We start from the raw sequence: 23,774 nt of genomic DNA on the forward strand, positions 1-23,774 counted from the left end.
AAAGTTTCTTAACAGCTTTTTATATAAAGCATAATAATTAAATAACATTCCTCAAATGGTAGATTATTATATTTTCCACCCTTAGCTCCGAGATTTCTTGGGTTTCTCCCCTCTTCCAGAACCATGGTGTTTGCCCCCTCTGCCTATTCCTGCTCCGCCTCTTCGTTTCTTCTTTTGCCCCAGTGCCTCCTCTTTTAAAGTGCGTATCCAGAAAGCGTCAAATGATCCAGGAGGTTGGTAACCAAGCTCATTTGAGGGCAGTTCGTCTTTTGACAACAGGATGCAAATAGCAGGGATGTTTCTTTTAACAGTTAAACTATCTAACCCTGCCTCAGAAACAATAGGTTCCCAGAGTTCTTCAATCTGTTTATAATACAATTTCGTAATTTGATAGAGGTTTTTTAATCTTCTTTTCATGATTTCCACACAGCTGATTGCTTTACTGACAGCTTTCCCAGTGCCGGTGAACAAGATCTCTTTGGTTGTGTCTGATTCCATTTTGCCGATGGCGTATCCCACTAGATTTCTTATTTTGCTGCTTTCCTTCACCTTCATTTCAATAGTGTCTTTTGGAAGGTTGGCAATTGGCTGCGGACAAGCCAGCTCTGTGATTTTTGTTTTCTTATAGTTTTCCATTATAAAAAACGTCCTGCAATTCCAAACAGATGAAAATCAGAACTTGTAATTCTACATGAAATTAGTTGTTTGCATAGAAGTGGAAATCTATAAAATTCAGTTTATATCTTTCAAAGTTATTTGAAAATTATTATAAGTGTTTGCTATATTTTGTCCTTTCCTAGATTCAACCCTAGCACAGACATGAGAACCCTTTAGAATAAAGATCCCCAATCTTTTTTATGCTATGGACCCCTACCATTAACCAGGGGATCTGTGGACCACAGGTTGGGAACACTTACTCCAGTAGCTCACATAAGGAGCCATTCCACGAGTTATTAATTCATGGAGGCATCAGAACCAAAACTGATTGCATCTTTGCCAGACTGGAACTGGATCTAGGAGCTAACATTTGTAATCATGCAGGCAAAGGCCAATGCTAGGATTTATACTTTAAAAGTTAAATACCACTATGCAGCTGAAGACAAATAAACAAAAAAAAAATACACTGCTTCTCTATTTCAACACACTCAACGTGCTTGAGGAACTCAGCTGCATCTATGGAGGACAATGAACTGTCGACATTTTGGGACGAGACCCTTCATCGGGACTGGAGAGGAAGGGGGAAGAAGGCAGAAACTCCTCACAAGCACAGGGGGATTTCTCTATTAAAATGCAGTGATCGGAGGACAACGGCACACACAGTGTATCAAAGTTTATACAGTCACTTACTGTCCATTCTCCAGGCATAGTTGAAAAGAAAATTGCCTGATAATTTAAATTCTAGGAACATAGAAAACCTACAGCACAATACAGGACCTTCGGCCCACAAAGCTGTGCCGAACATGTCTCTACCTTAGAAATTACTAGGCTTACCTTAGAAGTTACCTAAGGTTATCCATAGCCCTCTTATTTTCCTAAGCTCCATGTACCTATCCAGGAGTCTCTGAACAGACCCTATTGCATACACATCTACAACTGCTGCCGGCAGCCCATTCCACATACTCGCCACTCTTTGTGTAAAAAACTTACCCCTGACTTCGGCTCTGTATCTACTATCAAGCACCTTAAAACTGTGCCCTCTTGCGCTAGTCATTTCAGCCCTGGGAAAAAGCCTCTGCACTTTCCACTTGATCAATGCCTCTCATCATCTTATACACCTCTATCAGGTCACCTCTCATCCTCCGTCGCTCCAAGGAGAAAAGGCCGAGTTCACGCAACCCATTCTCATTAGGCATGCTCCCCAATCCAGGCAACATATTTTTAAATCTTCTCTGCACCCTTTCTATAGTTTCCACATCCTTTCTGTAGTGAGGTGACCAGAACTGAGCACAGTACTCCAAGTGGGGTCTAACCAGGGTCCTATATAGCTGTAACATTGCCTCTCGGCTCCTAAACTCAATCCCACGGTTGATGAAGGCCAATACACCGTATGCCGTCTTAACCACAGAGTCAACCTGCGTAGCAGCTTTGAGTGTCCTATGGACTCAGACCCCGAGATCCCTCTGATTCTCCACACTGCCAGGACTCTTACCATTAACACTATATCCTGGTGACTTATCCAACTTGATGCTTTCCAAAAGCTCCAGCACATGCTCTTTCTTAATATCTACATGCTCAAGCATTTCAGTCCGCTACATCCCTACAATTGCCAAGATCCTTTCTCGCAGTGAATACTGAAGCAAAGTATTCAGTATTCTACTTTGTTTTAGGGACATATCAATATGTAGCCTAAATATTGACTCTAATACAGAATTCCTGCTCCTTGAAACTCTGCTACTTCTCCTAATCTTAACTTTAATGTACTCTTTTGAGTTTAACAAACAGAAATCAGGTTAGGGTGCATCATTGGAGAGGGAAACTAAATTAATATTTGAAACTAATATCTTTTCATCAGAATTGGTGGAAGTGAGAGACACAGATTGCCGAGACAGGAAAAAGTCAGGAATAGGATGGGATGATAAGATTATGAGGGGCTTAATATCATACTTGTCCTGTGATTATGCCAGGGTTAAACAGATGGGTTGCTGGGCAGCACTGTTTTCTTTAAATTAATGAAAAAAAACAAATAAATAAATAATAAATAGATAGGGTAGACAGTCAAATCTTTTTTCTCTGACAGAATATGGGACATAAGCCTTAAGGTGAGAGGTTGGACATCTTAAGAGGATATTTTGTAGGTATTTTATTGCAAAGGTGGTAGTGGAGTCAGATACAATTACTATGATTAACAGATATTTAGGCAGACATATAAAAAGGCGAGGTAAAAAAGGATACATTCTTAATGTGGGCAAATGAGATTAATGTGCACAGGCATGACTATGAGCAGAACTAGCAGACTATAAGTCATATGAGCAGAACTAGCCCATTTGGCCCTAACCTATGTTCCCTCTAAACTGTGCGCATGTGTGCACGCACACACATTTTTCAACCAGCACACAAAGGAAATTAATGTGCGCACAAAAGGTTAGTTACCTAAAATAATGTAGTAATTAATAATTATACTTATTGAAAATAATCTTTTAGCTAAATCTTTCTGTTAACTAGTTAATCGGTTTTTCAAATACCAAAATGCACATCACTAATTTACGTCACCTCACCTTTCCTGTTCCGGTTTGCACAGCTGCGTATTTGGCGGACAGTATTCATATCGTAAAGATTACAAAGATCTGTTTCAAATCCTATAGATAAGTATAGCTTACTATAGGATAGTAAATTTTTATTGAAAAAAATATTGATTCACTATGTCGAATTCAAAAGAAGCAAAGGTGTGAAGAAAGAACTGCAAATTTGTTTAAAGTTGAATGGCTTAACAAAATAGTAGAAACTGCTACACCAAAAGCTCATGAGGTCATGAACGTTCAGCTACGAGAAACATTTATATATGATTCGTAAACTGGGATTATCTGTTTGTATTGTTGTGATGCAAAAGTTGCTGGCGAATTTGCTAGTGGAAAGAAGTGGGATGATATTTGGAAAAATGACTTTTTGAAGCGTCATTTGGCAAGTAAATTGCATTTGGACGGTGTACCGTTTAGGTGAATGCCATTTGGATATGTTAATGAGAATCAAAAGCTATCAATTGGATGGAAGTTCTATTAGTCTAGATAGAGTTTACAAAGAATGGGTAAATGCCAAAGACAGGAGAGAGAAAAAATAACAGTGACTTACACATGTATGTTATTTTGTTGTTATTCTGTGCAGTTTTATGTCAAATATTTTGTAAACCTATATAAACTGTGCCATGTGTGCACTCAGTGCGCAAATACTTTTGTCACAGGAAAACAATTTGGACAACATAAGATGTTTGTGCACACTGACTACTAAAAATTAGAGGGAACATTAGCCCTGACTGATTTATTACCCCCTCAGTCCTATTTTCCTACCTTCTCCCTGTAACCTTCGATGACCTTACTAATCACGAGGAAGACGAGAATGGCTTGATCAACAACAAGGATGAGAAGAGTGGCTATGTGAACACAACCACTCATTATGATCTCGCATCTGACCATCTACCTGCACTGCACTCTCTCTCTCTAATTGTCATACACACAAGAGATTCAGCAGATTTGGAAATACAGAGCAACAGACACAAAGTATTGGAGGAACTCAGCAGGTCAAGCAGCATCTATGGAGGGGATTAAACAGATGATGTTTCAAGCTGAGACTCTTCATCAGGACCTGCAGGATTTACCTTGTACAACCTCAATGCACTGTGCAATTACCTATTTTCTATGAACCATGTGCAAGAGAAGCATTTCACTTATCCTGGGCTATCAGATTTCTGAACGGTCCTTGGACGCATGAATACTACTTCACTATTCCACTCTCTTTTTGCACTACTCGTTTATTTTTTAATATATTTTTTATAGCTATTTTTGATGTATTGCACTGTACTTCTCCCACAAAACAGAAAATGTAACGACCTATGTCAAATATCATGAAATAAACCTGACTCTGATTCGCTATGTGACAATAATAAACCATTTCCACTTGTAGGTCTCCCTCAAAGTTACGCACCATTCTGATTTGGCCACAAGTCACCATTCACTTTCAGTTCCCCCCCCAATAGTTTTCTGGAATCACCTGCCCAGACCATTCAGAAAAGTGAATGGTTATGAAAGAACTGTAAAGTGCGGCAATGTAAAACAAGATCAGGAAATCCTGGAAAAACTCAGCAGAGGGAAAGCAACTTGGTTTTAATGTTGTAGACAGGGCAGAGTGGAATGGAGCAAAGGGAATTTTGCTGACAGGGTTGCTGAGGTACCAAGCTATTGATGGTCCACTCGTATGATTCAATAGTGACTCCATCCAATGCCTTTTTAAGTCGAGCCACAAAGTTGCAGGCCTCATGGCCCACCAAATCCACACCAACCGTCAAGTACCCATTTCCAAGAGGTCCATGAATCAGTCCTCACCAGAGGATCAAAGGTGGAAAGGGTCAGCAACTTTAAATTCCTCGGTTGACATTTTGGAGAACTTATCCTGGGCCCAGCATGCAAGTGCAATTACAATGAAAGCATGGCAGCACCTCGACTTTCTTTGGGGTCTGTGGAGATGCAGCACGACATCTAACACTGTGACAAAGTTCTACAGATTTGTTGTGGAGAGCAAATTGACTGGCTGCAGCATAGTCTAGTATGGAAACACCAATGCTCTTGAACAGAAAGTCCTACAAAAAGTAGTGGATACGGCCCAGTCCATCAAGGGTAAAGCCTTTCCCACCATTGAGCACATTTAAGTGGAGTGTTGTCGCAGGAAAGCAGCATCCATCATCAGGGACACCCACCACCCAGGTCATGCTCTCTTCTCGCTGCTGCCATCAGGAAGGTGGTACAGGAGCCTCAGGACTTGCACCACCAGATTCAGGAACAGTTATTACACCTCAACCATTAGGCTCTTGAACCAAAGGGGATAACTTCACTTGCCTCATTACTGAAATGTTCCTACGCTCACTTTCAAGGACTCCTCATCTCACGTTCTCAGGATGATGCAGTCTTTCATTGATTCTATTGTGTATTATTCTATATGCATTTATTGGGTATGCCTGCAAGAAAATGAATCTCAGGGTTGTATATGGTGACGCATGTACTTTGATAATAAATTAACTTGGAACTTCTACACGAACCCATTTTACTCTTCCAACATTCCCATCAACACCCTGAGTTTGAGTACAAATCCTTTCGCCGAAGGGGCAATTTACACCGGCCAATTAACCTACTAGCCTTCACATTCTCAGGGTGTGCATGAATAGAGGACCAGGAAGAAATTCACACAACCACAGGAGTTGAAAAGTCCAGGGGGTACAAGGCATGATACAAATTCCACGCTGAATTAAAGAAATCAGGATTGAATCTGGGTTTATGGAACTGTGGGGCAACATAAAGGGAGGAAAAATCTCTTCATTTGTATTAAATAGGTGACAGCTCCTAGTCCTATTTTTTTCTCCACGAAAGGAAACACCCTCTCCACATCCATCCTATCATGACCTGTAGGCTTCTTGTTCTAAACACGTCCCATTTCTTGATTTAACATACACTGAGCACCCTTTCCTCAGACAAAAACTCACTCATTGTAGTTGTGCATTTACGTAACCTTCTCTGAACTACTTTCAATGTACTTAGAACCCTTCCCAGACAACAGGACCAACAGGAAAAGTTGATGAGGGAAAGCGACGTTGTAGCTGAGTGCATCAAAACACAATCCATACCTCCTTTTGTTTCTTAACTTGCTCCATCTCACCTCCTACCCTCTAGGGCAGGGGCTCCCAACCTTTCTTTATGCCATGGGCCCCGGCCATTAAAGGTTGGGAACCCTTGAATTTTCCTTCAACTCCCTCCCTGACTAACACCACCTCCCTCCCCCCACCTTTATTTCAACGATTGTTTCCCCCAATTATGGGGAAATGTCAGGTACCGAGCACTCCTCTCTCCATCAGCCCATCTGACAGGTACACGTAAAACGCTGACCTGTGTCACTCTGTCCCATAGCTCTGACCTGACTACCGATGACTCCGGCTAACCCTGACCCAGCGCACCGTTGCCCCGAGTAACAGGTAATAATGACCCGGCGTAACGTTGACCTCGGATACCCCCGAACCTCCGTACCCCTATCCTCGGGTATCGCTGACCTGTGGACGAGTAACACCGCCAACTCTTCCAGTGACCGCGAGCGCAGCGTGGCGCTTTCTCCACTGCCACCGGATATCCAGTCGATGCCCCTCTCTTACGCCACTTCCTGTGCGACAGGCGGGCGGGGTTGAGCGACGGGGAAGATGGCGGAGTTGAAGAGGTTGCAGAATCGCCTGGAGAAGTTGGAGGCTCAGCTTTACGGAGAGAGGCCGGTGCAGGCAGGCCAGGTAGAGGAAAGGGAGGGGGAGGAGCGCGACTCGAGAAATTCTAAACAAAATTTCTCTCTAATCTGCTGTGGTGGTGGCTGGTCTGTTTCGGCCTCCTCTTATAGTCATAGTCATACTTTATTGATCCCGAGGGAAATTGGTTTTCGTTACAGTTGCACCAACCAAGAATAGAGTGTAAATAAAGAAATATAAAACCATAAATAATTAAATAGTAATATGTAAATACCAGGAAATAAGTCCAGGACCAGCCTATTGGCTCAGGATGTCTGACCCTCCAAGGGAGGAGTTGTAAAGTTTGATGGCCACAGGCAGGAATGACTTCCTATGACGCTCTGTGTTGCATCTCGGTGGAATGAGTCTCTGGCTGAATGTACTCCTGTGCCCAACCAGTACATTATGTAGTGGATGGGAGACATTGTCCAAAATGGTATGCAACTCCAAGATGATACGACACTTGGCGGCACGAGAGGTCGTTCCTGCCTGTGGCCATCGAACGTGCAGCTCCTCCCTTGGAGGGTCAGACACCCTGAGCCAATAGACTGGTCCTGGACTTATTTTCCATCTGGCATAGTTTGCATTTTGCTGTTTGATTGTTGGGGTTTTTTGTATTGCTATATTTACGCTCTATTCTTGGTTGGTGCGGCTGCAACGAAACCAAATTTCCTTCGGGATTAATAAAGTATATCTATCTATCTAACTTGGACAGCATCCTCTTTTCAGACATCCCCACACCCGGTCTGTCAAAAACTCGGCTAACTCCACTTTAAAGAACTAGTCTCTACAACTCTCTGGGGGCAGAGAATTTCAGAAGCTCCATATTCTCTCAAACAGCTGATCAGTAGATGTCAAGTGACTGGTCTCTTGAAACCTATCTCTCAGTTCGAGACTCTCACTAGTGAAAACATCTCAACAACTATGCTCTCATGCTCCCAACAGGATCCTATGTATAGCATTCTCCTACAGAATTACTAAAGACCTAAATCCCTCTAGCCATACCTGAGAACTAGGAACTAGCCTGATGTATATCATTTGGGCTTCCTCCAGTGTCACTATGTCCTTTCTTGAGTAAGGGGACCGAGATGATGTAAAGTATGCCCTCATCGGTACCCTGTCCCAGTTGTAGCAAAGCATAGCTCTCCATGACAAGAGGGGCGATCTAAGGAGAGAGGGTCGGTCCACAGACAAGTGAAAAGAAGGAGGATTAAAATTTTTTAGACTGGAAATTCCTTTCTCGTTAAAGATCTGTAAGGGTTTTGCTTCAGTTGTTGGGGGTGGGGGGAGGAGTGGTGGGGAGGAATTTTGTTAGGCAGTGCATTAACAGAACAGGCTACAAACCTGATGTTGGAGAGTGGGTTGAGTTTGTCTCGCTCCTTTATTGACTAGCTTAAGCACAGTTGACTGACTTCCTTCTATGTTCTAACTTTTCTGAGTGTGGAGTATGCACCCGATTGCCCATTGGAAATATTTTGTTTTTGGAAGTTGAGTCCTATTACACAAATGTGATGCTGTGTTGACTATATTCAAGTTATTCATCTTACTAGAACAAATTTAAACAATTTTAAATATTTTGTCACTTAAATGACTTAAATGAGCTGTGATCTTAATGTTTGATATGTTTTATTCTCTGAGCATTATAAAAGTACTATGTAAGGATTATTAGACAGTTAGCTATTTTTAAGGGATAAATCATTTTGCAGGTTTCTGTTTGCTTCCTGAAGAACTGGAATTACAGTAAATAGAATTCTGGGGAAGTGATATAACAAGTTCTCCAGGTTATAAATATCCCATTGATGGAAGCCCGGTACATATGAATAAGCATTTGGGAGACTGGCATGCTGAATTTACTGGCTGTTGCAGCCTGCAGGCATCTGAATCAAGTTTAATATCACTGGCATATGTCATGAAAAATGTTGTTTTGCAGCAGCAGTACATTGTAATACAGGATATTAATAAAAGACTATAAATTACAGTAAGAAATGTGTATACTCCATTAAGTGAACTAAGTCGTGGGTTCATTGTCCATTGAGGAATCTGACAGCGGAGGGGAAGAAGCTGTTCCTAAAACACTGGGTGTGTAACTGCAGGCTTCCTTGATGATAGCAATAAGAAGAGGGCATGTCCTGGATGATGGAGGCCTGTAATGATGGATGCTGCTTTGTTGAGGCATCACCTTTTGAAGGTGTCCTCGATGCTGGGGAGGCTAGTGCCTATGATGGACTGGAACAGAGCATTTCCGTGTGACTTCCCTACCCACAACCTTAAGTTGCAACTTTGAAGAGCTGAACTGAGTTGATCAGACCTGGGAGCACTTCACAGGCTCTCACTGAGGCTTGCTGGTGGCCAACTTTTCCCACGAGTGCTTGCTTTCTTGCCTCTACTGTTTCTGTGATTGCAACTCCCACAGTGTTTTGGTTCAATTTCCAATTTGCAAATAGAAGTTTGGGTTACAAACATTTCTCAGTAATGGAACTCCCAAAACTACCTGTACTGTATTTAACTTCGTTGTGGATCACTTGCAGTCTCTAGTGGTGGATCCAAAGTGTTGCAGCTTTGTAAGATGTATCATAGATTATATTCTTCTCAACAATATGCCCACCAAAATAATTTTAAAAACTAACATGTATGGATTTCTGCATTATTAATTGATGTGCTATACTCTTTCATAAATTCAAGTTCCTGGGTGTCAGCATCTCTGAGGACCTAACCTGGTCCCAACATATCGATGGCGCTATAAAGAAGGCAAAGCAGCAGCTATATTTCATCAGAAGTTTGAGGAGATTTGATTTATCACCTAAGACACTCTAAAACTTCTACAGATGTATCGTGGAAAGCATTCTAACTGGCTGCATCGCCATCTTGAATTGGGGGGCTACTGCACAGGAGCTGCAGAGAGTTGTAAAATTAGTCAGCTCCATAATCTTCTGTTAGTGTCCAAAACATCTTTAAGGAGCGGTGCCGCAGAAAGGTGATGTCCATTATTAAGAACTCTCATCAACTAGGGCATGGCCTCTTCTCATTGTTACTGTCAGGAAGAAGGTACGGAAGCCTGAAGGCACACATTCAGCGTTTCAGGAGCAGCTTCTTCCCCTCTGCCATCCAATTTCTAAATGGACATTGAACCCATGAACACTACCTCACTACTTTTACACTACCTATGTAACCTTCTCACTGGGGATGTATACAGACTTGGCTCATTAGCTAATTGTGCTAAAGCTATATGACTCAGTGGTAAGAAGGCCATCTTTTGTAGACGATACATTTAGAGGGTCGATATAATTTGGTGTTCAACCAAACAAGAACGTCATGATGTTCGGATTAAAGCAAATGCTACACAATTATCGGTCAGCAAGAAATAACAGATCATACGCTGCATAAAATTATAAAGGAAGTATACTTAATCAATTTCAGCTTTATCAAACGGTTAATAGGAAAAGGAAAAGAGAAGATAATAACAGGGCCCAATATAGTTAAACCAGTTCAATGTGTACATGTCGTTGGGAGCTGATAGTGGAGTATTTGGAGGTGTATCGCTACTCACGTGCTGGACCCATGGTCTGCGCGAAAGCACCGGCCACATTCCGAATTTCCCTTGAGCTCCATCTCAAACAAACTGACTCTCTCTCAGGAGTATTGGCCCTTCCTCTTTGGAGCCATTCATCTGCACAAAGCACTTCTTGCAATGGGGACTCTCCTTCCAACGGCATTCTGTGGCATCTTCCCTTTAAAAGACCCCAAACCAGGCTGCTGTCCTTCAGAAAACTCTTCCCCACAGTACTCTCGAACCATCTCTCACATCCCACAATCCTGACTGACTGACTCACATTCCTAAGTTGGCCAGCATGTGTCCTTATCTTAGCCGAAGCCTAAACATACTTTCTAGCATGGCACATTTCTTTTACAGAAAGTTGATATTATAAATTACCTCACAGTATAGCAGTAGAAATCTTAACCGTGGCATTACCCATATTTATACTTATGGGTAAACAATCAAATGTGCTCAGGTTGGAGCTCAAATCTTCCAAAAGTCATATTCACTGATCCTCAGTAGACCTCACCTTGCTCCATTGAATCATGCTCCCCCATCGGGTCGAATCCTATGACTGGTTCTCTCCAGTGTCTTCTTTCTCCCATCTCCCACCGAACCAAAGATCCCAACCCACACCGGTGTCAGGCACATAAAAAAAAACCTGCTCCCCTATTGGATGGCTCGCATTCCAAAGCACTCATTATCTCTAACCATAACCCAAACACTGCTTCTGCAGAAAGATCATTATGTTAGCAGTGAAACCTTTACCAGAGCATTACAGTCACGTATATCAAGGCACGGTAAACCATCCATACATTCCATCCATGCGGATCAATTAATTACAGCAGTGCATTAAGATGGTACAAGGTAAAAAAAAAAAATAAGAGTACAGAATAAAGTGTGACAGTTACAGAGGAAATGCAGTGCAGGTAGCAGGTCATAACAAGGTAGGTTATGAAGTCAAGTCCATCTGAGCTTACTGGTGGACTGTTCCAGACTCTTATAATGGTGGGATAGAAGGTGTCCTTAACACTGGTGATACACGCTTTCAGGCTTTTGTATCTTCTGCCCGATGTGAGGGGAAGAGAAGAGAGAATGTGTGGAGTGGCTGGGGTCTTTGAGTATGCCGGCTCTTTTACCCAGGCAGTGAGAAGTGTAAACAGAGTCCATGGTGGGAAGGCTGGTTTCTATGATGTGCAGGACTGTGTCCATGACTGCAGTTTCTGGCAGTCACGATCAGAGCGATTGCCTTAACAAACTGCGGCAGATCTGGATAGGATGCCTTCTGAGGTGTATCCATAAAAATTGGAGAGGGTGAACGGGGACATGCAAAATGTCTGTACTGCTTGAGGAAATAGATGCATTAGTGAGCTTTCTTGGCCACAGCATCTACGTTGCACTTGAAACACTCGACTTCAGCACCATTGATGTAAGCAGCAGTATGTGCAATACCCCCATTTCCTCAAGTCAGTGACCAGTTCTTCTATTGATGTTACTGGAAAGATTGTGTCATAGTGCCATGTCAATAGGCTCTCTATCTTCTTCCTGTAGTCAGACTCACTATTATTTGAGATAACATCAAAGTAAAAAAAAGTATTATTAGAATGCATACATGTCACCACATATAACCTAAGATTATTTTTCTGCGGGCATACTTAGCAAATCTATAGAATAGTAACTGCAAACTGGATCAATGGACAGCAAACTGTGCAAATGCTGATTTAAATAAATGGCATTGAGTAACGAACGTGAAATAACAAGAATAGAGTCCTTAAATGAGTGTTGTTTTCCCCTTTTGTTCAAGAGCTTGATGGTCGAGGGGTAGTAACTGTTCTTGAACCTGGTGGTGCGAGTCCTGGGGCACTTGTACCTTCTACCTGATGGCCTCAATGAGAAGAGAGCATGGCCTGGGTGTTGAGGATCTAGGATAATGAATGCTGCTTTCCTACAACAGCGTATCATGTAGATGTGCTCAATGGTTGGGAGGGCTTTACCCGTGATGTACTGGGCCGAATCCACTACCTTTTGTAGGATTGTCTGCTTAAAGGCATTGGTGTTCCCATACCAGGCTGTGATGCACATTTCCCACCACACATCTATAGAAGTTTGTCAAGGTTTTCGATGACATGCGGAATCTCTGCAGACTCCTGAGGCACTGTTGTGCTTTCTTTCCAATTACATTTATATGACAGGTCCAGGGCAGGTCTTCTGAGATGGTAACACCCAGCTATTTAAAGTTACTGATCCTCCAATGATTACTGATTCATGGACCTCTGGCTTCCCTCTCCTGAAGTCTACAATCAGTTCCTTAGTCTTATGGGTATTGAGTGAGAGGTTGTTGTTATTACACCACTCAGCCAAATTTTTCAGTCTCCCACCCATACGCTGATTTATCACCACCTTTGATATGGCCCATAACAATGGTGTCATCAGCAAACTCGTAGTTGGAGTTAGAGCAGGAACTGGCCCGGAGTCATGAAGGTATAGGAAGGAGGTTATTAGGACCCTCACAGGGCACGGTATTGAGAATAATCATGGTGAAGTTGCCTATCTTTAATGATTGTGGTCTGTAGGTCAGGAAGTCAAACAGCCTGTTACAAAGGGAGATGTTGAGTCCCAGGTTTAGCAATTTGAAGATGAGTTTGCTTGGAGTTGTAGTTGGTGGAGCTGTAGTCAATAAACAATAATCTAATGTAGGTGCCTTTACTGCCCAGATGCTGCAGGGATGAATGTAGGGCCAGGGGAATGGCATCTCCCATTTACCTCTTTTGAAACTAGGTGAATTGTAGTGGGTCAACTTGTCTGGGAATCTGGAGTTATTGTTGCCATGACCAGTCTCTTGAATCACTTCATGATAGTGAATGTCGGAGCCATTAGACAGCAATCATTAAGGTACAAGACCTTGTTTTTCTTAGGTGCTGGGAAGTTAGTGCTCCTCTTTAAGCAGGTGCGAGCCTCGGATTGAAGCAGGCAAAAGTTTGGATTAAAATAAATGAAGGATGAGACCTTTTTTTGACATGGGGGAGAAGAGGATCAGAGCAACTTTGTTTTAAAAAGGGATTCCATTTAAATTATAAACATAAGAGATACTACAACTTTTGTGTGTGTTACTCCATTTAAATTACAGCATTTTTCTGAGGATCTAGTGTGAAATAAGTTCCCTGCTCTGTTTGAAATATTTCATTTTTCTATTACTTTCTGTAAAGCGTAGATGTAGGGATATTATGTGTGCACAACAATTGCATTTTGCGTGAGAGGATCATTTGAGTATGGTAATCAGTTATGGTCAAAGATCATTGCCAGATTTTGATTCAACATAGAAAAAGGACCCATCTTTAACATTGCATGAAAAAAGATCTCAACCTAAAGTGTACACAGTGCTCACTTATCCAGTGATTTCCTTTGTTTTCTAGTTTACTGATGCTGTTGTAAAACTCCAGACGTCTTTGGGTAATATTGCCAGCAAAAGAGAGAGGATAAAATCTTTGTATAAGAAAAGTAAGTATAAATTGTGTCAGTGAAAGATTGAACCCATTTTGAAACTTTTATTTATCTTTTCCACATAACTGGATTCCAAGTGTCTCAGCCCGAAGTGTTGACTGTTTGATCCTCTCCATAGATGCTGCCTGAATTGAGTTCCTCCAGCAATTTGTGTGTGTTGCTCTTGATTTTAATTCTTTTCACTTTGAATTCCCAGATTTAGGAAATTTATTAACCTATTATAAACCAAAATTACATTTATAAAAGCAATAATTATACAGTCTGGAGAGTATAAATTCAGTTGAAAATAAAAGGTAAATCTGGAAGTAGCAATCAAATATCACCATGTATACAGTACTGAGTAAGTCTTGGGCATATATGTATAGCTAGGGTATCTAAGACTTTTGCACAGTACTAGATTTAAAAAGCCTGAAGACAGTGTCAGTAAACGAGGCTAAGAAAAGAAGCTCTGAGGTCCAAGGAATAAATTTAATGGCAGTCCCTGCAATAGATTTTGATTTTCTGTTAATGTAACTTCATGAGTTTGATAAGAGAAGGACATATTTCAGAAATCAGAATTATTGAGAGGAATCACTTTAAAAGTTTTTGTAATTGAAGGAATGAGAATTATTACATCAGGTGTTTACATGTATCTGCAAATGTGTTGTGATTGAATGAGAGTGAACAGCTGTAATGGCTTTGGTGGATGAGATAACGGAGTTCTGTTTAAAGCCACAGCTTTGCATGACCAAGAACAATAGATTAAGTAAAATAATATCCAAAACGTTAACAGTTTGCATTAAATCAGAAGGTGTATCCAGTAACCAGGTTTCTACTGACATGTTGAAGAAAGCAAGATTCAATGTTTAACTGCTAGAGCTCTGGGTATGGTGCTATTTTGAAAACTAACTGAAAGGTTTTCAGCATGCTTATCTTGAATTCACAGAAAATCATAATCAACTGTGGAAATTGGAAATCTGAAATAAAACAGAATATACTGGAAATGCACAGCAAGTCAGGCAGCATCTGTGAAAAGAGAAACAGTTAACTTTTTAGATTTGAGGCCTTTTGTCAGAATCGGAATAGAATTATGTGTTAGTTTTCAGTGAAAAGGGTGGTGGGGGATGGATGGGTATCACAAAAGGAATGTGTCTGATAGGGCAAGTCCAAACGAGTGCAGTTGTCAGCACACACATAATGCTGGAGAAACTCAGCAGGGGAACAGACAGTTAATGTCACCCTGATGAAGCGTCTCAGCCCGAAATGTCGACTGTTTATTCCCCTCCATGGGTTCTGCCTGACCTGCTGAGGTCCTTCAGTATTTTGTGTGTCTTGCTTTGGATTTTCAGCATCTGCAGAATCTCTTGGGTTAATGAATTATCAGCATACCATTCTTTGGTTATGTGCTGTACTCAGCTAGACAGACTATATGAATAGAGGAAAATAAAAAAGTGTCAAAATAGTGACAGGCATATATAGGCAGTTTGGAAACAGTTAATGGTTTAAACTCTTCTTGGGCTTCCAGCCGGGTACAGTTACAAAAGCCATTGGTGCGGTATGGTAGTGGTGAAAACCCGCATCAAGGAGCACAGAAGGTGTATCCGTTTGGGTTGCCTGGAAAGCAGAGCATTGCATTTGCAATAGTCATAGGTTTGACTTCAGGGCACAAAATTCTATGCCACACCAATAGGTTTTGGGACTACCTGGTGAAGGAAGCCATTGAAATAAAACTAGAGGAAAAGAAATCTAACATAGATTAAGGTCTTACTCTAAGTAAGAACTGAAATTTGATTATAAACAAGGTGGGATAGTGGAAACCTGATTGGAAGAGGACTAACCAATCAGCAGGGATGGACGACAAGTGTATAAATACAGGTTTCCCCCGCCATCGGAAGGTAGAGCGTTCCTATGAAACGGTTCGTAAGCCGGAATGTCGTAAAGCGAAAAAGCAATTACCATTTATTTATATGGGAAAATTTTGTGAGCGTTCGCAGACCCAAAAATAACCTATCAAATCATGCCAAATAACACATAAAACCTAAAATAACAGTAACATATACTAAGAATGATATGATAAATACACAGCTTATATAAAGTAGAAATACTTTTCCACAATCATTGCCTGAACTGTTCGCCGTAGCGAAAATCTCACGCAAGTGCCGTCGGCAAAAACAGGGCGTAAGCACTCTCGGCAGAAAATCTCACGCAAGCGCTGTTAGCAAAAACACTTTCTCCAGTAACCTTTAAGCTATGAAGCTGCCAAATCATACCAAATAATACGTAAAAATACATAGCCAATATAAAGTAGAAATAACGTATGTACAGTGTAGTATTACTTATGGGAATCGGGAAAGCGCGGAGCACACTGATGATGGTGTGTTAGACTGAGTGGTCAGAGTTTAGGTGGTGCAGTGGCCCTCACCCTCCGGGCAGTGAACAGATACCGATTCGTGGAGAATGCAGCAGTAGCCAGGAGGCACCCAGCACATCTTTTAGAAAAAAGCCAAAATAAGCAAACTAATTAATTAGGTGCTGCCCGGCTCGTAATTGTCGGCCCAGATCAGTGCCGATTGCTGATTGCATGGCCTCTGATCTGGGCCGACAATTACGTGTCGGGCGGCACCTAATTAATTAGTTTGCTTATTTCGGCTTTTTTCTTAAAGATGTGCTGTGTGTCTCCGGGCTACCGCTGCATTCTTCGCGAATCGGTATCTGTCCGCGGCCTGGGGGTTGGAGTGGTGGGATACTGGGGTGTCATCTCATCGTCTGTTTCCATTAGAGCAGGCAGCTCATAATCTCCTATGACTGCCAACCTCGATGTTGAAGGTTGAGGCTCGTCGTCTGCTGTGGCTGATGTGGAAGACTTGTTTGACTGCTGAGCCTTGCGCATTTTTCTATCATACAGTTCTTTGTAAGCACTCAAACCATCCTGCAAATATCCCCTAACCCGACGTACCCTTTCAAAATTAAAGTCGTACTTTATCATTACTCATTCGATTTTGATTGTTATCCTTTCCTCTTCCAATTGCATCAGCTCTTCATCTTTCAGTTCTTAGTCATGGGATGCCAAAACCCCTTCAACATCATCTTCGTCAGCTTCCACAAGCCAAACTCACTTTGTCCTTACTTCGTTCACCATGATCAAAACGCTTAATTATGTCTAGTTTTACACTAAGTGTAACACCCTTACGAGCTCTTTCAGGCTTTTCCAATACCATAGATCTCATCTTGCAAACGGCTGCTCACAGGCACGTGTTTAAGCAGTGCTGGCGAGAATGCAGTTCCGAATCTGGGGGAGAGCGGCTGCTCGGGGAGCGCGCTGATATTTTTCGCGCGCTGCTTTTTTCGTAACAGTGAAAACACCTTCTGTTAGCGAAAACAGGTACTAATGTAGGTCTTTCGTAACAGTGAGGTTTCGTAAAGCGAATGTTCGAAAAGAGGGGGACACCTATACCACCAAACTAGACACGCCCCGGCATCATCCCCAATGAAGATGGCAGAGTTCGTCATCAAAACATCAGTTAAAAACAAAAACCTGAACCCAGCTAGAAGTCTGAGAAGAGGTTACTCATCATATACTCTGGAAAAGCACTAGATCCTTTTTCAGATAGCAGTTTACCTAAAGTTGGAGAATTGGATATTGAGTCCTGCAGGCTGCAGTGTGAGATGTTTTTCCTAGAGCTTGTGTTAGGCCTTGTTGTAACAATACAGGGAAGCACAACAGTAAGGTCTAAGTGAAAGCAGAAAGGAGATTAAAGTGGAACCTCTGCCACTCACTCCTGCGAACTGAACACAGATGCATGCAAAACCAAGTGGGGAAAGGATGAATTCTTTTCCTCATGTAATTAATGCTTCTTGTAAAGGAATGTTTCATGGATTAAAAGAAGTTAATGTTGTGCCCATATGTAAAAGGACAGTGACTAACTAGGACATTATGGGCTCATGTTTATGACTTTAGGCATAGAGAGTCAGATGGAAGACATGATTACAGGTACAGGGAGAGTGAAGCTTCTTTAGACTTCCAGCATGCCTTCCATCAACAGTGGTCATGGCCTACCAACCTGGTTGATTTTGTTCACATGGTTAATTGGTTAATAGATAGTTTGCTTTTGCATTAGCATTGTGTAGAGCCAATTTTGGTGTCTTTATAAGGTTTCTTCTTTTTTCTGTAAGTTTTAATTAATTTTGTGCGATAATCAATTTTTGCAGTTGATGATCTAATAAAGTACTTGGACCCTCAATATGTAGAGAGAATTGATGTTCCAGATGCCATGAAGCTGGAGTTCATTCTAGCAGGTAAGGGTCAATTACTTAAGATCATTAATGATCTCAGTAGAAATACTATAAGCAATAAATCATAATTATATTATCTATGAATACTCTCAGTGATTGCACTGTTGAAATTTACATTTCATGCCCTTTATGTGCAACTGTCGTGTTCGCTATGTATTGAACATTTTTATAACTGGAATGAAACCTATTTGTGATGTTCTATCTGTTTTGTTGGCCAGCCAATCCATCTGCTACCACATACAGTGAATAGTGCCAATTCCCCTTTATTCATAGAATAACCTAAGAGTTATTTTGCTCTTTTCCAATAAAATAGAGCCAGTCCCTTAACCTGGGCAATTTTAGAGAATTAAAGCCAATGAAGATCATCTGGGCCTGGGGATTAATTCCCCCAAAGGAATGCATGTTGCAAAGGCAAGGTAGTTTTAACAAGGTTTTCAAAAATATGAAGTATCTATCTATATAGACTACCTATCTTAAAGATAGTGAACTTCTGCAGTGTGTTCATGAAATTGCCAGAGTCCATGGCTAACGATGTTGGGATTGGAAAGACCCGCATAGAGTTGTAAAAGCTAAGTCAAACCAGACCAACTTGATAGAACTTTTTGAAGGTATCATGAAGTAATGGACTGCTCAATACCTCTGGATGTTCAGTCAGAATTTGATAGCACCCCGGTTTAGAGATTGTTCCCCAATGTTGATGGAAAGTTCGTCCTGGTTTGGAGAGTGGAGAAAAGAGATCAGTCACAGAAGGCAGATAGTCTCATTCTTCTACAAGTATTGCTTTATTTGTGGGGGAGATTAGCTATTCACTGTATTTGAAAATGACTTTGATATTTATTCATTTGAAGGATGTGGACCTTTTTTGCAAGGTGCTCTATTCAATCAATATAATGCCTTGTTAGGCCAAGTCAGAGGGCATTTAAAAGTCAATTGGGTGCCAGTAACTTAACCACTTAGTTACCCATCGTATTGAAAATGGCACTTAAATTTACTGACCGCACAAGGACAATGTAGCCAATGTATTTGGAAGCATGTGATGTTAGATTAAAAAACAGTTTTTCTAAAGGTTGAACTCAAAGCACAGAAGGTAAAAACAAATTTGGAAAACCTCATAAATAAATCATTTCAATGAGATAGAATTAGTGGATACAGCATGGAAACAGGCCCTTTGGCTCACCAACTTCATGTCAGTCATCAACCACTCTATTTTCTTCACTGTCAGATTGCACCCCTCCCCTCTCAGATTTTATCACTCTCCAACACACTGGGTCCAATTAATAGTAGTCCATTAACCAACCAGCTCATATGTCTTTGGGATGTGTGGGGAAGCGGATGGCACCCACAATTGTGATTGAAATCATCTCTGTCCTTGTGAAGCAGCAGCTCCAGTAGCTGCAACACTGTGCCTTAGAAACAGAAAATAATCTTAAAGACACAGTAATTAATCTTAAGGAAAATAACCTTAAAGAATTATTGAAAGAGTCTTAATCTTAACGGCTAATAGAATGCTAGCTGGATACTGAGAGGACTAGAGTAGGACATGCTGGGATGAAGTTACGACACGTGAATAATCATGCCACTGCTGATTTTCATACTGTATGTTGATAGAGTGCACCGTATTTGTTTTCTTCCCCGGTATCAGTGTTAAAATACCAGGAATGATTCTACAACAGTGGTCCCCAACCTCCGGGTCGCGGACTGATACATTGCCACGAAGAATGCGGTGGTGCAGCGATAGTCGGAACGCACCCAGCACATCTTTAAGAAAAAAGCCGAAATAATCAAGCTAATTAATTAGCTTGTTTATTTCGGCTTTTTTCTTAAAGATGTGCTGGGTGCATTCTGGTTACCGCTGTACCGCTGCATTCTTTGCGGCAATGTATCGGTCCACGGCCTGGAGGTTGGGGACCACTGTTCTACAAGCATACAAAAGGTGGTAGAATTTTCGAGTACAGAAAGTTTTTGGTATAGATGAACTGTTAGTTTTAGGTCTGAGAGTTTTAAATCGGAAATCTGTAAAATATTAAAAGGAATAGGGTAAAGGAGTCAGGATCGTGCAACGACATTTGTATTCAGATTCACTTATTACGTGTACTTCGAAACATACAGTTAGTGTGTCATTTGGGTTAATAGCCAAGACAATCTAAGCATGTGATGGGGGCAGCCTGCAAATGTCGCCATAATTTCTGGTGCCAAACATCACAGATAGGCTACATTGTAACTGTATGACAAATAGTGAGGAAGCTCGATATCCTAGTTATCTGGGATACAATCAGACAAAAGTGATGAAGCTGGAATTAACTGCACATTGAGCAGAATATTTGCTTTTATGAAATCTGGAAGATTAACTGTAGTATGAGAGGATACTTGTGTAGTTCCATTATCCGCTTAATTCTATTGTTCGATGTAAGTAGAATCTGTAACATTGAATGGGTTGAGGGACTGATAAATAATGCAGCTGTAGTTGGAAACTGAACTGGCAAGTATTCATTCCACTGAGACCTACTAGGTACATACTGCAAGATGGAAATAGTATACTGTAAGATTCAAAATCTCACCTACCTTTTAAAACAAAACTCAGTCAAATTGAAAATTACATTTTAATACAGTCCAGTGGTAAATATTGCACAGGATTGTTGCAGTGCACAGATTGTCTTTTTTACAATCTCAAGACATTGCTGGACATTTAAAAACTTTGAAGTACTGCAGGTCTGCTCCATCAGTGAACTGCTTCTTGGTGGGGGAACGTATTATTGCCTGCTACAGAAGGGCATGGGAGTCAGAGTGCAGTCTAACAGCAAGGTCCACCAGGTTGATTCCTGGGATGGCAGGACTTTCGTATGATGAAAGACTGGATCAACTAGGCTTATATTCGTTGGAATTTAGAAGATTGAGGGGGGATCTTATTGAAACGTATAAAATCCTAAAGGGATTGGACAGGCTAGATGCAGGAAGATTGTTCCCGATGTTGTGGGAGTCCAGAACAAGGGGTCACAGTTTGAGGATAAAGGGGAAGCCTTTTAGGACCGAGATTAGGAAAAACTTCTTCACACAGAGAATGGTGAATCTGTGGAATTCTCTGCCACAGGTGAGGCCAGTTCATTGACTATATTTAAGAGGGAGTTAGATATGACCCTTGTGGCTAAAGGGATCAGGGGGTATGGAGGGAAGGCTGGTACAGGGTTCTGAGTTGGAGGATCAGCCATGATCATACTGAATGGCGGTGCAGGCTCGAAGGGCCGAATGGCCTACTCCTGCACCTAATTTCTATGTTTCTATGTCAAGCGATTGCTTTGGGCATATCTCTATTGATCAAAAGACATTGGTAATGTAAAATGCTGCAAGTCCATTTCCCTTGTTTATTGGCAAGACCGATGGCGGGGGAGCTGTGTGGCTTCAGTTGTCGTGAAGAATAGGCCTCCAGCCATGGGCTTGCCTGTTACAGCAGTCCAGGAGGGGAGACGCCGGAGGTGATGTAGCGCAGCATGGATGCTGGGTTGGGGGCTGTCCCCTCCCACTGGTGATGCCCTCACGTTCACTTGGTGACAGCCAAGCTGAATTGCGTGCGTACACTCGTCTGCAGTCTGCTGAAAACAGCTTGTTCTTGTCGATAACATTCATGTACCATCAATTTACAGGACATGTCAGTCAGGGACTTGGGCTGTGTATTTTTTTTGTATTTACTGCCATCTTGTATGTGCTATATGTGCCTTGTGCTGTGTATGACTGTTGGCACTGTGTTCCTCTGGGTATGTACCTTGAGTAATGATGCTTTATTTGGCTGTGTTCAAGGATATTCATATATGGTCGAATGACAATTAAACTTGGACTTGAACAAGGTGACAGTTGTGCTGACGTTTTGTGACATCTTATTTTGTGTTAGTTTGTGGATTACATGGCCTTATTTGTTTTGATATCTTTTTCTTCTCTTCCATTGCAGAGGAGCAGTTCATCCATTCCCAAGTGCGTCTTTTAGAATTGGTGAAGAAACATCAGCCTTACCTTGAGAGCGAGCACATTAAAGGTAAATGTGAGCAAGTATCTTTGTCAAAGTAACTGGGCCCAGAACGCATGGTCTCTTTTGGCTCAAAGCATTCTTTTTAAAAATTTTACTTGTGCACAAGGAGAACAGCATGGCCCCTGTCACCCACACTATTCTGAAGTTGAACAGAAAGCTGCTATTTTTATACAGACAAGAGAAAGTCTGCAAATGCAGGAAATCCGAGCGACACACACAAAATACTGGAGGAACTCAGCAGGCCTGGCAGCATCTATGGAAGAAAGTACAGCTGATGTTTCAGACCCTTCATATGTTGCTCGGATTTCCAGCATCTGCAGATTTTCTCTTCTTTGATTTTTGAACAGAATTGGCTTCTCAGTTGCAAATATTCATTATTGTAAATTGCATATGTTTGAATTCCTTACTTGTAAGATCAATCGCCATTCACAATGGAGGTGCCAAAATCAGTCAAAACTTCAAACAAACAGTTTGTAATGACAATAAGTGGCAGGGTGAAGATACGTCTCTGCAAAAGGAGGTGTAAGGCGCTGGTTTCCTTTGCTAGCCTGCAGGTCACCCTTGGGCAAGGTGTAGCAGCACCTGCTTAGCCCCCAGATCAGGGTCACGTAAAGCCTTGGGTGCAAGTGGTGGATGGTCATATGAGCAGCGGGTGCATATCACAAGTTCTGTTTATGCGATCACTGATGTCAGGCAGACAATCTCTGAAGAGTATTGATATGGGCTGGGGTCAGCCGCCTTGTAAAGACACTGCCCAGAAGAAGGCAATGGCAAACCACTTCTGTAGAAAAATTTGCCAAGAACTATCGCAGTCATGGAAAGACCATTATGGCCCACGTCATACGACATGGCACATAACGAATGAGCGAAAGACGATAGAGCCTTAGTTGTTGGGTATGTTTTGCATCCTTTTGTTATCTCGTCTGTCTCTGGTACCCCCTTTTTGAAAAGGAAGATATTTATTATTATCATTATCATCATCATCATCATTATGCCTTAGGATGACTTCTCTGGAAAATTCTCCATACAGATGCCTCACTTGTTTGGCTTGAGTATACACTGCCAGAGACTATCCTGGTCTGCAGTAAGCAGAGGTTCTTTTTACTTCCTCTTGTGCACAAATTTGCCCTCAAAAGCACAAAGAACATGAAGGAAACCTGAAGTGAAGAAACTCTTACCCCTTTCCTTACTGACACCATTTTCCCTGAGTCCTCTTTCTCTCTGCCATCTTTCCTTTCCCTGCCATTTCAGGCTTTTCCCCCTTTTTGCTCTACTCTCTGTCTACTTTGAAATATGTTTTAACTTTTTCCTTCTGATGGGTCCCCTCTATTCTTTTGTTCGTAGGAATATTGCAGAATGTAATACTGCTCCATATTTTATACACAAATTTAAAAACCTAATTTGTTGCTTATCTCTTCAGCTGTGCCTAATTATTCTTCAAGGGTGCAAGCGCTGACACAGGTTCAAATTCAGGAGCAGGTATT

General features: G+C 41.6%; 2 protein-coding genes across 6 annotated transcripts in view; one reads left to right on the forward strand and one right to left on the reverse strand.

The window, feature by feature from the left end:
- LOC140194934 (ribonuclease P protein subunit p25-like protein) lies at window positions 1-6,849 on the reverse strand. Of its 5 annotated transcripts, none has more exons than XM_072252356.1 (2): window positions 6,746-6,849; window positions 1-649 (listed from the first exon to the last, which is right to left on the reverse strand). In XM_072252356.1, exon 2 carries the CDS (start codon window positions 634-636, stop codon window positions 82-84), a length of 555 nt encoding a protein of 184 aa, XP_072108457.1. In that variant the 5' UTR covers window positions 637-649; window positions 6,746-6,849; the 3' UTR covers window positions 1-81. The 5 variants fall into 5 exon arrangements, with proteins under 5 accessions (XP_072108457.1, XP_072108458.1, XP_072108459.1 ...); XM_072252357.1 differs by having other exon boundaries at window positions 6,723-6,824; XM_072252358.1 differs by lacking the exon at window positions 6,746-6,849 and adding an exon at window positions 6,682-6,703.
- Window positions 6,850-23,774, forward strand: part of dctn3 (dynactin 3 (p22)) — a 24,136-nt gene continuing 7,211 nt past the window's right edge. The window contains exons 1-5 of the mRNA XM_072252360.1: window positions 6,850-6,973; window positions 13,913-13,997; window positions 18,189-18,275; window positions 22,213-22,296; window positions 23,711-23,769. Of these exons, the coding sequence (XP_072108461.1) occupies window positions 6,890-6,973; window positions 13,913-13,997; window positions 18,189-18,275; window positions 22,213-22,296; window positions 23,711-23,769 (399 nt within the window). The 5' untranslated portion in view covers window positions 6,850-6,889. The remainder of the gene's footprint in view (window positions 6,974-13,912; window positions 13,998-18,188; window positions 18,276-22,212; window positions 22,297-23,710; window positions 23,770-23,774) is intronic.

The sequence above is a fragment of the Mobula birostris genome, chromosome 3 (genome assembly GCF_030028105.1).
Source record: "Mobula birostris isolate sMobBir1 chromosome 3, sMobBir1.hap1, whole genome shotgun sequence".
Taxonomy (NCBI): Eukaryota; Metazoa; Chordata; class Chondrichthyes; order Myliobatiformes; family Myliobatidae; genus Mobula; species Mobula birostris.